Source organism: Sesamum indicum, linkage group LG4 (assembly GCF_000512975.1).
Source record: "Sesamum indicum cultivar Zhongzhi No. 13 linkage group LG4, S_indicum_v1.0, whole genome shotgun sequence".
In the NCBI taxonomy this organism is placed as follows: Eukaryota; Viridiplantae; Streptophyta; class Magnoliopsida; order Lamiales; family Pedaliaceae; genus Sesamum; species Sesamum indicum.
This window is the reverse complement of record NC_026148.1, coordinates 8,930,441-8,947,285: the sequence shown is the minus strand read 5'-3', so window position 1 is coordinate 8,947,285 and position 16,845 is coordinate 8,930,441. Positions and strand designations below refer to the sequence as shown.

The 16,845-nt window shown below is 33.5% G+C and overlaps 3 protein-coding genes across 3 annotated transcripts; 2 read left to right on the top strand and 1 right to left on the bottom strand.

Moving 5' to 3' along the window:
- On the bottom strand, nt 1,451–4,786 carry LOC105160321 (histone-lysine N-methyltransferase ATXR6). Its single transcript, XM_011077649.2, has 6 exons — nt 4,429–4,786; nt 3,425–3,505; nt 3,093–3,322; nt 2,586–2,686; nt 2,278–2,490; nt 1,451–2,148 (listed from the first exon to the last, which is right to left on the bottom strand). Exons 1-6 carry the CDS (start codon nt 4,697–4,699, stop codon nt 1,989–1,991), a joined length of 1,056 nt encoding a protein of 351 aa, XP_011075951.1. The 5' UTR covers nt 4,700–4,786; the 3' UTR covers nt 1,451–1,988.
- On the top strand, nt 6,384–9,866 carry LOC105160320 (exonuclease mut-7 homolog). The gene is made up of 8 exons (XM_011077648.2): nt 6,384–6,787; nt 7,283–7,414; nt 7,545–7,668; nt 7,992–8,431; nt 8,569–8,645; nt 8,778–8,913; nt 9,105–9,308; nt 9,439–9,866. The coding sequence occupies exons 1-8, from the start codon at nt 6,410–6,412 to the stop codon at nt 9,502–9,504; spliced, it is 1,557 nt and encodes a 518-aa protein (XP_011075950.1). The 5' UTR covers nt 6,384–6,409; the 3' UTR covers nt 9,505–9,866.
- On the top strand, nt 14,632–16,562 carry LOC105160319 (dof zinc finger protein DOF4.6-like). Its single transcript, XM_011077646.2, has 2 exons — nt 14,632–14,790; nt 15,380–16,562. The coding sequence occupies exons 1-2, from the start codon at nt 14,767–14,769 to the stop codon at nt 16,274–16,276; spliced, it is 921 nt and encodes a 306-aa protein (XP_011075948.1). The 5' UTR covers nt 14,632–14,766; the 3' UTR covers nt 16,277–16,562.

The window sequence follows — 16,845 nt, the reverse complement described above, 5'->3', positions numbered from 1 at the left end:
TTTTTTTGGAGGGAATTGGGGGGGGGGGGGATAATATGGACAGTGAGCACCAAACAAGGTGGGGAAGGAGGGGGTGGGGCTATGATGGTTGCATTTCTCTGAAATGGGATTAATTAGGATGGGTACCCACTAACCACTTTGTCCTTTAACTACCTTTTAAACCTCTTCTACTTTTTTGCTTTCTCTTTGTATTATTTATTTATTTATTATTATTATGTTATACATTTTTGCATCATAATAGTAATAATAATAATTTTTATTTGTTATTGCTTTTCGAAGCTTTTTAAGGCCAACAAACTTTTGATTGTATGATTTCATTTTTTTTTTGCGGGACTATTTATTTGGATGGTTTTTGGTTGGATTTATTAATTATTGTGCGATATAGGATGTGGAAATAGCACAAACGTAGAGTTGGTACTGAAAATTATAATTTAAATTTAATTATGTCAAATTAATTTATTAATGTGCATTACAGTTGTCGTGATTAGTGTACAATCATAATTGTAACTGTAATTGATTCAGTATGGCAATATTTTTTGAGTCTTTTACTCATAAATTGTGTAAATTCTATTACATTTTCGATGAATAAATATTTTTAACTTAAAAATTTCCAAAATGACAAATATCTACTTCAACATAAAGTTAAAAAGGAAAAAGAATAGCAATAAATAGATTGGTGAGTTGGTGACAGCAGCAGCAGTAGTAGTAGCGTACAAAAGAGTTTTGAGGCCCAAAAACATAAGGAGATGTGGTTTTTGGTTTTGGATGAATTTGAGAGCTCTGACCCATAACTCTCTGCTCTCCTCTGCTCCCAATCTCCCATCATCACACCTTATAATCCCCAAATACAAGTACATATACCTTTCCCACACAAGGACCACTGCGTTTTTCTTTTTTTTTTTTTTCCCTCCTTTTTTAAGAAAAACGATAAACAAATAAATCTCAACAAATTTATAAATATACTACATATAATTTTGTCATATCAAAGGATGATTTGACTGCAAATGAAGTAGAGTTTGAGTAGCGAAGTTGAGATTCTATGGAGTTTGATTCCACCCATTTGTGGATTTTGGTCTATTTCATCGGTAGTTGTTTTGATTGGGGAGATTTGAATTGTGAAGGGAGAATTGTGGGTGTAGGGGTACATTACATATGATCCAAAGGGGTGATGATGAGGGTTTGGTGAAATCCAGGGAGTGTGTAATGGTAATAAGGGGTGAACAATTGGACCACACTAGGATATTGCAGAGTGGGTTGAGATAGAGTGGTCCTGTAATTGGATCATAATCATCAGTTAAAGTGTTTATTTCCTCTACTCACTGACAGTACCATCCCTCCTCTACTGTCCCTGCTCTGCTGTGCTGCCACCCAAGCCCCTTGTCAAATTTCTGTACCAGGTAAAATTATAGGAGAAACAAGTCACACAACATACGGACGTCCCTCTGTATTGTTGCGATCTGGAATTTGTTGCTGTATGTCAAGAGGAAAACAACGAGAATAAAATTGGACTTCGGGTGCAATAATTACTTACTCTACTGGGCCTTCATGTAAAGAGAGGCTGTTCTTGTATGATCTTCAAAAGTGGGGAAGCCCATAAGCTGAATGTTTAAAATGGCAAAATATCAATTGGCTCAGGCCCATTGTTTAAGTCATAAATGAACTGACACCAACTACAGAAGAGGTGCATATGCCATATGGCTTCTGCAAGAAATCCATGAGAAGAGATGAAGCAATGATTTACATTTCCTCGAATTTGGGTCATAATTTTGTGCATACTGGTCAACAAACATCGCAGCAGAAGTTTTTTGTTAAATTAGTATGTTGGCACCGGCTTGTACAAGATGAGAAGATGCAAGTCTATTTCGAACAATTTTAGCTGCTGCTATGCGACAAGGAGTTATAACTAAGTTGGGTGGAAGAATACAAAGCTAGCAACTGAGTTACAAAGAATTGCTATTTCATCTGTTGTGGAGGTGTTCCTGTGAGGGTCAGACAAAGTGCTCTGTTGGGTACTCATTTTCATATCCATTGTAATCGTAGTAGAGTCTCTCTCCCTTTTTGATGTCCCTGCTTGCAATCAAAAGAACACGGCATTCACCATTGACGTTGAACCTTACACATTTTACATTTTGCTTCTTCTTCCCACCCCTGCATCAGAAAACAACTTATCTTCAGCATAAATGACCCTTTGAATTCTTATATGTTGGAAGAAAAAGATGCAAATAACTTGACACTTGAAATCATACTAAGTTGTATGGAGTAGGAGTATAAACATACGGTATATGGTTGTTGATGCCATTGATAAACCGAGCAATGTTGCTGCGCTTATCTGGACAGATGACAAGACTTTTGGAAGGGTCAGCTGCTGTGAGAAGAGTCATCATGCTATCTCCATCATCATTTTCACGATTTTTCAGGTAGTCGACATCTCCAACATACTCTGTTATTATTGTTAAATCTCGTATGAATCTATCTGCTTCCACAGTAAACCTGGTTCAAGTTGGAAAAGAACACAATTAAAGCACTCTGCATTAACATCTTTGCAGTAATATAGAAATGAGAACAAAGGACACTGGAATACCCACCCTTCTCTTGGATCAAAAACAACCATTAGAGGTGGCCATTCTCCTCGTTCCATCATATTCTTGCAGAGATTCAATGTTTCTGCATCATCTTTTGATATAACCTAAAATTGTCCATCAAATGTTTGGTAATCAGACAGTGGAAATTAAGACTAACACTTTGAATAAAAAAGCAGCATCAACAGCATTTAATCTATGACAAAATGAGGCACTACATGTAGTATATAGCAGGAACCTCTAGGTTTGCACAGCTCAAATATTCTGAATTACAAGAATGAACTCATAATAAGGTTGACAAGTACATAGCATTAGGCTATATTACTCTCTCAAGAAGCCAATTTTGATTGAAGTTTGCTTACACTGTCTGACTCTAGTCTTCTCACGTTGAATAAAATCTTAACCCACAACCTTGATTCTAGACTATCTATAAGCATCAATATTGAAAAATCTACTTCTTACACAAAAAATTCATTAGATTTGCAATTGTGGAAATCATTAATTTGAACATACCTGCATGCCGTCTCTTTCAAGTACAGCACGGTTTGCTGATCTTGGAGCCATGCCTGTAACATAAGTCAGCTCGTTACTGAACTCTGTCCTAGTTGCTGTCAACGCTGTGGCTAAAGATGCCATCTGTTCTAATCTCCTAACAGGATCCTCAGTAGGATTGAAGGGCAACAACTTCCTCCTCTTCTTTGCCATTACTAGTCCACTATTTCGTTTTCTTCTCTTTCTACAATCTGAGGAGGCCAAATAGCAAAAACACCATTAAGTGACTGCATGATGATAATTGCACAAAAGTTTAGCCAAGACTAGCAGAAAACCAAGGAGGTCCCATCTACCTGGACTGAGCTTTTCGGCAGATTGTGTACACCTTTGAATGCGGAAAAAATCAACAATTTTGGTTTGGACAAGGGGAAAATCTGCAGTCCAAATTTACCAGGCTTAATATGACAGATGCTAAGACCAATACAAAGCTTGCATTAGAATATTCAACTATAGTGAAAGTTAAAGCAAATGCATTCACATATAGACAAGACACTTGAAAGAATACCATATTAACGTCACCACATAATACAATCTGCAGGACAGAACTTAAATCACAAATAGAAAGAACATTGACAAAAAACAATGAACCATGGTGATAAAACTAAATCGCATGAATTCCACAAGTATCTTAGGCTGCATTCGCATTGAATGATTTGGTAGTTAAGGAGTTCAAATTTATAAATACATTCAAATAACAAAATCTGTAGCATACATTTTAGCTATTCTTCTGAATCATTATGGTAAACTTCCATTTAATATCCTAAACACCATATCATTTCCTCAAATCCAAACACTGCATCCAACAGACCTTATTAGATATAAAGAATGGCCTAACCACATATACATAACACAAGTGCATGTACAAATGCTGAAAATTTACCTATACAAGTAGCAAGAACCCATAATCATATTGAACACACACAGACACACAACAATTTATATAGAAGTTTCTGGATATAAGAAATAACATAGCCACACCCATGATCCGATAAATATCAATACACAAGACAACTTGATACAATCAATTACCAGAAAATAACATAAATACAGATGTCTTATGATGCTATCAAACATTAACACAAATACTTCAGCAAATCAATCCCAAAAGCCAAAATAAAAAGGAAACTAGCAGGTCGACCCTATTCAGAAACCTCTAGTTCTCAGTTGTAGTCGAAATGTTTGCTTTTCACGTGAGAAAAACTTGAAATAGACATATAGGATCTTATATATACATACTGAAAATGATCCCGAAAAAAATCCCTGAAAATAAATAAAAATCAAGAACCGAGTAACATACTTGTAAGGTTTTTGTGATTAGAGCAAGAGGGGCAGAACCAGCGGCCTTTGGGCACAGCAACAAGAACTGGACGGAGGCAGAAGAGGTGGAATCCACGATCGCACCCATCACAGAGCAGAAGCTCAGACGGGCGCTCGCCCGACCCGCATTTCTCACAACACACATCGGTGTAGTCTTTCTCCCCTTCTTGCATCGATTTGGATCTTTTTCTGGATTCCGGCATTGGAGAAACTGGCTCTGGAGCTAGGGTTCTTCTTCTAAGTGACGGCATTTTTTGGCGGGGATGAATCTAACAGTGCTTGTATGCTAGAAAGAAAGAGAGAGAGAATTGGAGAAAGAAGGCCGCGGAGAATGAGGGTTTTTTATTGGCTGAAAGGCAAAAAAAAAACCGGGAATAGAAAACCTTTGGCGGGGGATTCAGTTTTCGCGGCTGAAATTGGGATTTTAGCGCCAATCCACGTGTCAATTCGTTAAGGGACTATTGGATTCATTAGGGTTGTTAATTGTAATAAAGAACCATGATTAAGATTAAAAATTAATTTATAGATTCATTAATTATATTATGGACATTCACAGTTAAATAAATTGACCAAAATAAAAAATTTAGTAAAAATCAAAATCAAATAAAATAATTCAATTTAGTAGTCAGTTTTTTCTTTTGAAAGAATAATTCATTAATTCGATTCAATTTTGAATTTTAGTGTTGACTTATCAAAAAGTAAAGAAATATCAAAATATTATTCTTTATGTACATATTTATCACTTATTAAAAATAAATAGTAAGTGTAATTACGAATTTTAATATTTAATTTAATCATTTTCATATTTTTCATGAATACTTTAATTTATAAAATATCGAAATTAAAAAATTAATAATTTGGTATTCAGTACTATTTTGACGTAATAAATTTCAATTTTACTAAATGAATAGAATAATACGCTCAATTTAATTGTTAAACCTCGGCTGGAAGTAATAAGAAATTAATGAAAAATGACTGGAATTAAATATTAAATTTCATAACTAGGTTTCTTGCTTAATTTAATCTTTTATTTTATTACATATAATCGACCGTCGATAACACCGTCATATTATTTTTCAAATATAGCAATTGTACACTTAATTATATAATTTTAAAAAATAATTAAAATTATATAATTTTTAACAGTGACTGTACGTCATTTTAGCACCGCTATACAAATTCATTCATTATGACGGAAACTTTTAGTTATTTTGTTTATCTTATTAAATGTGACTTGTTGACTTACATTCATATTTTTTTATTTATAATATATTTTTATAATATGAAAGATTATCTATAATTTATATTAATATAAAAAGGAAAGTCACTTCATACTCATAAATAGTGATTTAATGCACCGCTGCATTAAATTTTTGTGAAGTCAAAGATGTTCTTCACAAAATAACTAATTTTTTTTCTTTCTTTTTATTAATGCAATGTACTAATTTATATATTATATTCTTATTTATAATATATTTTTAAAAATATAAAATATTATTATTTATGTGCACATAGCAACGGCGTGCCATGGTGGCTAATATTATAAATAAAAAGAGGTGTTGTAGACACAAATCTGCAGTTTTTAACAATGTTGTACTAATTTTTTTTTTTAATAACAAAAGTATCATTTAACAGATAAGATAACTAATTTATTTAATTTCTCAAATTTTATATTAATTTATTATCTAATTAGTATTTTTTATTTTTATTTATAATATATTTTATAAAATAAAAATATATTACAAATATAAATATAACGTGCTACAATGATTAATTTATTACATGCATATGACTACGGTGTACCACGATGACTAATGTATAAAGAAATAAATCAATTTAATTAATGTGCGGCAAGTTGACAGTCCTATATCATTAGGCCCAATCAGAGCAGCCCAATAAGCCCAATACCAACAAAAAATAAATCAAACTCGTCCAGTTTCATTTGCGATATTTACCAATTGATGGAACCCACGATCCGGAACCATGCGCTCGCCGTCCACCTCGTCACATCCAATAACTCGCCCGAGTTCACTCACCTCAATTACGCGTTGACTCACTCCTCGGTCATCGGGCTCGACGCTGAATGGAAGCCCAACCGCCACGCGTCCACCTTCCCCACCGTCTCCCTCCTCCAAATCGCCTGCGGACTCGTCAACTCGGACGAGTCGCCGGTTTTTCTACTCGATCTCCAAGCGATTCCTCTGCCATCGGTGTACGAGTTGTTGAGAGGAGTGTTTGTGTCGCCTGATGTTGTAAAGCTGGGGTTTAGATTTAAGCAGGATTTGGTTTATTTATCCTCCACCTTTTGTGAGCAAGGCTGCAATCCTGGTTTTGACAGAGTAAGCGACGAGACAATTTTTGAGAAATTCTCGCAATTTCTCTGTTTTTTTTTTCGGTATTGAATTGTCATCATGCTTCATGTTCATTCCTAGAAAGTGTCGGATAATGGTCGGATTAGAGAATTAATGCATTCGTTAGGTTTGAGAGAGCTAACTAACTATGAGCGCTTGTTATTTTTTCATTTTGTTACATAATTAGCTAAATATGAGCTGTAATGAGTGGAATTATACAAAATTCAGTAGGTGTTTTAACTTGATTTCATGTCTGATTTGCTCTCGCCGATAAATATATATTAGAGAGGATTACCGGTGATATTTCTGAGCTGCATTGAGGGGAAATATAATAGAATTTACTCAATGGCTTAGGTTTTTATATTAATTTGCAGTAGTTTAGGCTGTGCGGTTCATGATCATGGAAAAAGTTTCATGAGTAAGCTGATTTGTAGTTTTGGATTTCTACAATTATTTTGTGATTAATTAAATTATCTGGTATAGGTGGAACCCTTTATGGACATTACTGCCGTATACCACTATCTACAACCGAAACAACCAGGACGAAGGATATCGAAACAGAACAAGAGTTTGGCAACAATTTGCAACGAAGTTTTAGGCATTTCACTCTCCAAGGTTTGTATTTATCGATAATTAAAGACATATTACATCACAACATCTTGAAAGCACTCAAATGTGTCCTAATTTAGATTTATGAAGCAGAGGTTAATATGGTATGAGACTTTTGTTTTTGTATTTTGTTCAGGAACTTCAGTGCAGTGACTGGTCCCTGCGTCCTCTAACAGAAGAGCAGAAGATATATGCAGCAGCAGATGCTCACTGTTTGATTGAGATATTCAATGTATTCCATGCCAAGGTTGTTAGAGAAGGTTGAAGTTCTTTAAATCCAATTAAAAGTGGATGTAAAGACTTTATTCCACTAGCTTACTTGAATTGAAAAGTTTGTAGAAGTCTTTTTGTTTTGGTGCCCTACTAGACATGCTTCCATCTTCCAGCTGCTTGGGTGGGCACCGTTGCTTTCCTTCTAAACCTAAGTGCTACAAGTTGTTCTTTCACTTTTTCAGAGAAAAATCATCTGAAACAATGTTAAAAAGTAATGGTATAACTTTTATATAATTACAGAATATTTACTGTTCTTCGTGTTAATCGTAATGAGACTAATTAATTTGATTGTCTTTGATGTTCAATGCAGGAAATTCTTCACAGAATCGGAGTAAGCATTTGCCCTTTGATTTTAATCCTGGTTTGAAGCAGATAGCTGAGATATCAAATGGGTGTAACATGGTGACAAGAACCAAATTTTGTGAAGCTTCAAATATGATCCGCTTAACTATGCCTGAATTACATAGTAGCATAGAGATCACTGAGGAGGTAGATTCCATGAAGTCATGTAAAATTACTGAAAAAGCAGACAGTAGCATCTTATGGATTGGCAAGAAGTACGGTGACAAAATCTTGTTAAAGGACACTGACAGAAAGCCAAAAACATCCAAAAAGAAAACTAAAAGGACATCTGATGGATCAGTGTATAAACAAAAGACCCATGAAATTCTGGAAGATTGGCAAGGCCCTCCTCCATGGGATCCATCCTTGGGAGGTGATGGATGCCCCAAGTTTTTGTGTGATGTGATGGTATGTTTAATCAGATATTACTATTTAATGGCTCACATTACAGTTGGATATTCACACCAACTAACTTTTCGATAATGGTTTCTAAGATTTGGACCCTCTTGTTTATGAACTGTGTGTTTGATGTCAAAACCTCTCAGGTTGAAGGCTTGGCCAAGCATTTGCGTTGTGTTGGGATTGATGCTGCAATACCATACTCTAAGAAGCCTGAAGCAAGGTGCATTCTAGTAAATAGCTTCATACAGTACTGTGTGTTTGAATGTTAGAACTCATAAACATCTTCTTGTTTTTATTTTCTAAAGAGGTGAAGCTTGCTTTATGAAAGCGTTTCATTCTTTTTTTTCTTCAGGGATCTAATAGACCAAACCCGGAAGGAGAAGAGAGTGCTCTTAACACGGGATGCCAAGCTTCTGAGACATGAATATTTGATAAAGAATCAAATATACAGGATCAAAAGTCTCCTGAAAAATGACCAGCTACTTGAGGTAACTCTTACCTTTGATCATTTGCTTAATTGTTTGACGTCCAACCAGGTCTTCGTGGCATGTATTCACTGAGTTTCCTTATTGTTTCCAAGCCTCATCCCCCTGGAAGAAAACCTAAATTACTAGCTAGTAACAATTGGGTTATTGTTGACACTATTTATCTACTTGGCGCTGAAATTGAGTTGGTGCAGGTAATTGAAACATTTCAGCTTAAAATTTCTGAGGGTCAACTCATGTCGAGATGTACTAAATGTAACGGGAGATTCATCCAGAAACCTCTAACAACTGAAGAAGCCGTTGAAGCTGCTAAGGGATTTCAAGTGATTCCTAGCTGCTTGTTTAACAAAAATCTGGAATTTTGGCAGTGTATGGACTGCAATCAGCTTTACTGGGAGGTAGGCCTCTATTACTTTCTTGTGTCAATCTACACTTCTTGAGAAGTTTTCTTCTTTCCTCATTACCCTTGTGAGAATTGTTGGAAAGCGCTTCTGACATGTTCAATTTATGCCCCTATGATCTATACAGGGAACCCAGTATCACAATGCAGTCCAGAAGTTCATTGATGTATGCAAGCTAAATGAGCAACCTTAAGGTGATCATATATGGCAAATGTCAAGAAAAAGTTGGCGATGCAGTAGTTCTTGAGGGTAAAAAATAATTATCGCGATTTTTTTCTCTCTTTACTATTATGATTTATCCTCCCTGCAATATGTTATCCCAAAAGCGTGCTTCGTTTGAACCCCCCAACCACCACTGGAAAAGATGTGTATTAAACATTACATGCTTCAACCTGTTGTAAAATAATTTTGTTCTGTATCTTGAACTTGCTGGAGTTTGTGTTTTCTTCCTGTCTCCAGAGTCATGAGAAGCAAATCCCAGGTTTTCAATCTGGTATTGTATGCCTCCTCCATTTCCTTTCCTTATACATGTAGCTTGAACAAGAGTGTGACCAACTAGAAATCTCTAAGCAGGTCTTGCTTCTGCTTCTTCATACAGAGTTTCGTATTGAGATTCCTACCGAGATTGCAACCTCACTGTTTTACTTTATGAATCAAATTTTCATATAAATACTAACAACCCAATTAACTATTTTCATCTCTTAACTCTCTTTAAATTGAATACTATTTAAGTATAATTTGATCTGCTGTGGTTGATTTCCAAATCAGAATTGCCCTTTATACTTAGCCAAGTTAGGTGGCGAAGGCATGGAACAGACCGGCAATGGATATACTGAGAGTCACAGGTAATCACTTCAAAAGTAGTTGATGTCTAAAGTGACCCATAGGGAAAGTTGGTTTGACATGGGTATCACATCCGATGTTTGAGCTCATTTTGCCGGGTTAATTGTGAACAAGACATTATGGTGATAATTCGTACTAATTTTTGGACTGTGGGGCCTTCTCTCTGTGCCCGCAATGTACGGTTTAGCATCATAATTTTGGTTTCATAGCTATAATTAATTAATTCATCCAATACGCCTATAAACTATAATAAACTCTTGATATAACTTTGACTTGAGAAACTTCTGTCTACTGCATTCCTTTGCTTTTTGCCTTGGGCCCTCAAAGCACTAACACTTTCTTTTAATTTATTCTTTTCAAATTTATGGCAAGAATGAATTAGGATGACTAATAAATTTTTATTTTATTTTTATTTTTTCATCTCTATATATATAGATGCGTCTAGATATAATATTAATGCATTTATTATCGATTGAATAAATTCGTCATTTGTCCATGTGAATGCTTGCCCCATGAGTTGTGAATCATTAGATTAACATATTATGATGAGATTGTGTGTGTGATCTAATGATGTATAATTTATGTGGAGCGGCATCACCAAGCCTGAATATAGATGTGTGAGGATATAATGCTAATGCATTTATTCTGGATAGGGGAAATTCGTTGTTGTTCATGTGAATGCATCTCCCCTTCAGTTGTAAATCATTGGATTAATGTACGATACTGTTACTATATGTAATTCAACAATTAATAACGTATGTGGATTGGCATCACCAAACCTGATGATAATTAATTGATTGAGAATTAACAAAAAAAAACAATAAACAATACAAAGTGAAAAAGTGGGAAAACGTATAGATACGAATGACTTTAAGGCTTAAAATGGTATTTAATAGTAATAGTGAGAAAACAAGTTTGAAGGATTTGAGATTTAGGTATATAATAAAGAACACATGGTAGCAATTTTCTAGCAAGTTGAATGTGAGTGTGGGGCTGAAATAAGAGCACTGAGATTTTGGTCCAAAATGATGGGCCCACCATGAAAATGTTGTAGTTGTAGTAGTAGTAGTAGGATGTAATAAATATAGGCTTTTTAGAGCAGTCTCAGCAATTGTTGCCTTTGAGCAAAAAGCGACTTGTTTTGTAAAACAAGTACTACCTAACCTTTTTTCTCTGCCTTTGTACAAAAAGAAAGCGAAAATGAGTTTGTTTTGTCAATTTGAAAAAAAAAAAAAGAAAAAGTGATGTTTTCTTGCTTTATCTTTCATCGACATACTCTCATATTTCACATTCAACCATTCTTTCGTCTTTCAACCTCAGTCATAAAATCATATTTTAGTATTCACTACTTATGATTACTCGAAAAATTTAATGGTCGCAATTTCTTCTTTTGTGGTAAAATTTCATCGACTTCCGTTGATGTCATGTTTAATTTTACAAAAAATATATACTTTTTTATAAAATTATAAATATACCTTTTGGAAAGGTATTATTATAATGTACCCAAGACGTATTTGTATAAAATTTTGTCTGTATTATAATTTTTGATACGGGTAATTTCTAAAAATAAAAAATAAAGAAAGAAAAACTTGAATACAGACAAGTATATATTGAGACGGTGCAGTTATTTTGGTAGTGCGTTGGAAATGCAAAGTGATGTAAATTCCGGGATGCAATTCAGACGCAAGCAAAAGGAAGTTGTCCGGGCAGGAGGAGGTGGAGGGCTCCGCCGCCGACACATGCCTCCACACAACCGTCAATCTTGGATTTGACGGACCAGATTTGTTGTTCCTTGCATCATCCCATCCCATGCGTCTCCTCACGTTTCGCCTTCTGATTGGCCACAAATGGGACTCGGCCTATGGTTTCCTGCCTCGTCGATTCTCTGTCTTTTTTTTACTTTTTAGCTAAAGGTGAGGCGGTTAAAGGAGTAATTACCACGAAGTAGCATTGCGTAAGGAATTTTTGGGGGTTGCGTAGGTAGGAAAGACCATACATTTTAGGGTAAATTACGACTATTTTTCATATAATTCTCAATATTTATTTTTAATATAATTATAAATATATTTATATTTTTTAAAAAAATATAATTTTTTAAATAAAAAATGATGAAATAGACACTACTATTTTATTTACTGAAATATTTAAAAAAATATAAAAAGAATTGAAGGTTGCTCAAATAAATAATCCATAAGAAATATTTGTCGATAAAAAATATGCTATTTTTTTAAGAAAAATATAAAAAATTTTAATTTATAATCTAAAAGAGAATATTTGACCAGATTATCACAAAAATTAAATAAAAATCTGATAGAATGAGTTTGTTGTTAGATAGATGTTAAAATCAATAAAATATTTATAATTTCTCAAATAATAAAAAATATATTTATAATTATACAGGAAAATAATTGTAATTTAATATGGATATATTCATAATTATTTTTTTTTTGGGAAAAAAAGTAATAAATGGGAGAAGTTTAGTCAAAATGAAAGATTATATTCTATTTGGAGGAATCTACTTTTATTATTACTATATATCATTATTACCTTGGATAAATTAATTAATTAATTAATGCCGTATATTAATTCAACCCCTGATTTTAAATTAATATTGAAAATTTAGAATATAAGTTATATCACTCACTCAACTTTAAGGTTGATTGACTAAAAATAATAAAAAAAAAAATTATTTGAACTCGACTCATGTTTAATTTTATTTGAGTCCGATTCATCCTTTGACTGCCCCTAAGCAGCAGTTCATTCTTTTAGCTATATCACTCTTTGAAATTGTGGGTGTCTCCTTAGCTCTTCATTAGAACAAAAGAAATTTACAACTGGACTATTTTCATTTTCAAGTTATTTTCGAGACAAGTCAAAACATATTCAATATTTGCCATCATTTAAAAACACCTTATTTAGGTGTTTTTAACTGTTTTAGCATAAATACATACATATATATATATACATAAATATATAAAAAAAACACATGATTTGACAATGAATAGTAATTTTTGTCTCCCAAAACACAACATTAAATATATAATACTTATTTTAAATTATCTCAAAAAACAAATCCAAATATACATACTATCTTTAGGTAATTTGTGTTTTGAGGTAATTTAAATATATTTTAAAATAAGTGGTGTATGTTTGATGTTGAGATTTAAGAGACAAAAATCACTATTTATTGTCAAATCATATCTTTTGTATATATCTTTTTATATATAAATATGTATATATATAAATATTGTATTTTTTGGAGACAAAAATTACTGTTTATTGTCAAATCATGTCTCTTTTATATTATATATATAAGTGGGTATATATATTATATATAAAAAGTTGATAAACAAAAAAACACACGTAAAAACAAAAACAAACATTGAGTATGTTTTATCTTATATTAAAAAATGCAGTAATATAAAACCAAACAAAGGATTAGAGTTTTTGTGTAACGTATTTAATTAATACGTCGCCATACAAATATATATTACTAATTACATGCATGAGAGTAGAGTAGCTGCTGATTCTCTTATTTTTTTCTTTCCACAACGCCATTAGTACTGTTTGATGAACACAAAAATAAAAGTAAAAGAAAATTATAAATATAATTTACCACTTTATATTTGTAATATTCTATGCAACTGCATATCTAATGATTTTGATCATGTGGATAAATATATCAAATTTTATTTTAAAAATAAGCTTTAAAAATAATTAAATAAATAAAATATCATAACTTATAAGATATTAAATTATTTATATCATAACAATGGTAGAAAAAAATTATCAAATTATTTGAACAGAATCATATAAATAATATTTTTTGGTTGGAATGATATGCTAAATGTAAAATAATAACACGCACATATACAAACATCTTATAAAATAATCTAAAAAAAACTTAGAAATTCAACCAATCAGCGGACGCCCTCTCATCTGAGCATGCACATGCATGAAGCAACCTTTGCGAAATTAAAACGCATATCTCTAAACAAAACAGAGGAAATCAAATGCCAAGAAAATGTTCCCCAGAAAAAAGAAATATATATATATATAAAATATTACGTTTCATATATATATATAATAAAATTGAAAAACAAAAGTAGAAAAACATGTTGGAAGAAGTGTGGTAATTGGCAATAATATGGGATTAATATAAAAGAATTAATGAAAAAAAATTACGCTACAACAAAATAACTCAATAACTAATTAAGCAACAAAGATACTTATTAACGAACTTAACAATAAATTATTTAAAATATTATTAAATAATATAAATTAACAATAAAAAATTTACTTATGAATTAATTCCACGCTAAATATTGCATTTTTTCGAAGTTGTTGATTCATTTTCTTATTAGTGTTAGATATTGGGAAATGGACAGAGAGATGCAATTGCAGGTTTGCCACTAGCAGCGCGGGGGGCAGAGGCACATATTAACATATGCAACCGCCAAACACAACCTCTTCAGGTTGCTTTCTTTGCTTTAAGACCAACCTGCTCTAAAGTGCCCTCATTTTCCTCTCTTTCAACTCTCTCTCTCTCTCTCTCTCTCTCACTCACACCTTTTCCTTTTCTCTCTCTCTCTCTCTCTCTCTTTCTTGTGCTATGGATACTGCTCAGTGGCCACAGGTAAAGCAAAAAAAAACCAACAAACATGTTTTAATTTCTCTCTTTCATCATATCATGACAACATCTTTCTAGGGTTGTGGATTTTAATGGTCTTAATTTTGTTTTTATCTTCTTCTTTTTCTTCTCTTGGCTTTGGGTTTTGCAAAAGAATATAAAGGTAATGACTTTACCTTACCTTGCCCAGCTGATGAAGAGATACTCTTTCAGATGAGATGAGATGATCATAAACCCCACACCCTTTTCTTGCTTTCATCTTTATGGAAAATACATACTACTCCTCATGCATCTACCCCTCTTTACTTTTTTCCTTTCCCATTCCCACCACCTGCAAAAAATTGAAAAAAGGTTTGATCATCAGAACTAAATAAAAGGTGTTTAATTTGTTGGTTTTGCTTTGTTTCATGCTGTAATTTTGTTGTTTTCTTGTTTGTTTGCTGTTGCTTGCTCTCTTATGCTGATTAAAGAAGCTTTTCAGTAGTGATATGATTCTTTTTATTGATCTTCTTCTGATGATCACATATCATATATGTATATATATATATATCATGCTCTGATGTGTTGTACCTTTATTGATGATGATGATCATCAGGGTATTGGAGTAGCTAATGTAAAAGCAGTAGTTGATCATCATCAAAACCCAAGGCCTGCAGGAGGCACAGATCAAAAGAAGCCTAGGCCACAAAAAGAACAAGCTTTGAACTGTCCAAGATGCAGTTCTACCAACACAAAGTTCTGTTACTACAACAATTACAGTCTGTCTCAGCCAAGATACTTTTGCAAGACTTGCAGAAGGTATTGGACTGAAGGGGGTTCCTTGAGGAATGTTCCTGTGGGTGGAGGTTCAAGAAAGAACAAAAGATCTTCTTCTTCTACCACTTCTGCTCATGTTTCCACCAGTATTAATTCTTCTGGATCATCAAAGAAAGTGCTCCCAGATCTCACCCCACCAAATTTTTCACCTCATCAAAACCCTAAGATCCATGAAGGGCAAGACCTAAATTTAGCTTACAACCCATCCCATTTGATCAATGGGGTGTCTGAATTTCATGTTGCTTTGCCATTTGGGCTCGACACTAAAAATCTCAACATCAACCCTCAAACTCAAAACCCCTCTTCTCATCATCTCCCAGTGATGGAGTTTCTCAAGAGTAGTACAACAGCAACTGCAGGGAATATGAGCTCAAGAGGACTGATGAGTTCTTTCATGTCTATCCCAGTTTCTGACTGCTCCAACTCAGTCTACTCATCATCCGCTTTTCCTGTGCATGAATTCAAACCAAGCTTGGGGTTTTCACTAGATGGGCTTGATCAGAGTGGGTATAACACAAATGGGCTTGAAGATCACTCGAACCCATCATCAAGAATTCTATTCCCGTTTGAGGAATTGAAGACAGTTTCAAGCAATGAATTTGAGCAGGATAGATCAGGACAAGGAGGAGACTCAAATGGGTACTGGAATGGGATGCTGGCTGGAGGTTCATGGTGAAAATAGTGATCATCATCATCAGTCACTTTTGGGAGTGTGTGTTTCTTTGTTCTTGTTATAAATTTGCCTTTTGTTCTTGAAATTAGTATGATATATCAGAAGAACTAACAGATAGGTTTTTTCCCACTTGTTCAATATTCCTTGTTTCTTTCTTTGTGAAATTCCCACTTAAATTGCTTCTTTCTTGGTGTTTGGTTTTCTATCTTCTTTGCTGTTTGCCAGATTTGCTTCTGTCTTGTCAAACTGTAAATCCCTGAATATATTTTTCTTTCTTCTTTTCTTTTCATGTTAACTTTTTCCAAAAGCTGAAAAATGAACTTCTGCTTTTGTTGTTCAGGCTGCTTTATTCACAGCTACTACTTATACATGGTGTGTGTGTACATATCTTAGCCTCTTGCATGAATCCTCATGGTCATGTCCTAACTTATTACAAAAGAATTCTGTTAATTAATGAATTTCTAGTTGTCCCAGAAAGATTTTTATTGTACTTGTTGTTTTTTTAATGAAACAATTATGGGCTAATGCCTATGCTTTAGTCTATTGGTTTAGTGGGATTGATGATTGATTAC

Excerpts from the sequence above, each read along its gene's own strand:
- LOC105160321 (XM_011077649.2), bottom strand. The coding sequence starts at position 4,699 with ATGCCGTCACTTAGAAGAAGAACCCTAGCTCCAGAGCCAGTTTCTCCA. Across the intron at positions 3,506-4,428 it reads TAATCACAAAAACCTTACAA|ATTTTCCCCTTGTCCAAACC; the intron begins GTATGTTACTCG and ends TTTGGACTGCAG. Across the intron at positions 2,149-2,277 it reads GGCATCAACAACCATATACC|GGGTGGGAAGAAGAAGCAAA; the intron begins GTATGTTTATAC and ends TTTCTGATGCAG.
- LOC105160320 (XM_011077648.2), top strand. The coding sequence starts at position 6,410 with ATGGAACCCACGATCCGGAACCATGCGCTCGCCGTCCACCTCGTCACA. Across the intron at positions 7,415-7,544 it reads TAGGCATTTCACTCTCCAAG|GAACTTCAGTGCAGTGACTG; the intron begins GTTTGTATTTAT and ends TATTTTGTTCAG. Across the intron at positions 7,669-7,991 it reads TGCCAAGGTTGTTAGAGAAG|GAAATTCTTCACAGAATCGG; the intron begins GTTGAAGTTCTT and ends TGTTCAATGCAG.
- LOC105160319 (XM_011077646.2), top strand. The coding sequence starts at position 14,767 with ATGGATACTGCTCAGTGGCCACAG. Across the intron at positions 14,791-15,379 it reads ATACTGCTCAGTGGCCACAG|GGTATTGGAGTAGCTAATGT; the intron begins GTAAAGCAAAAA and ends GATGATCATCAG.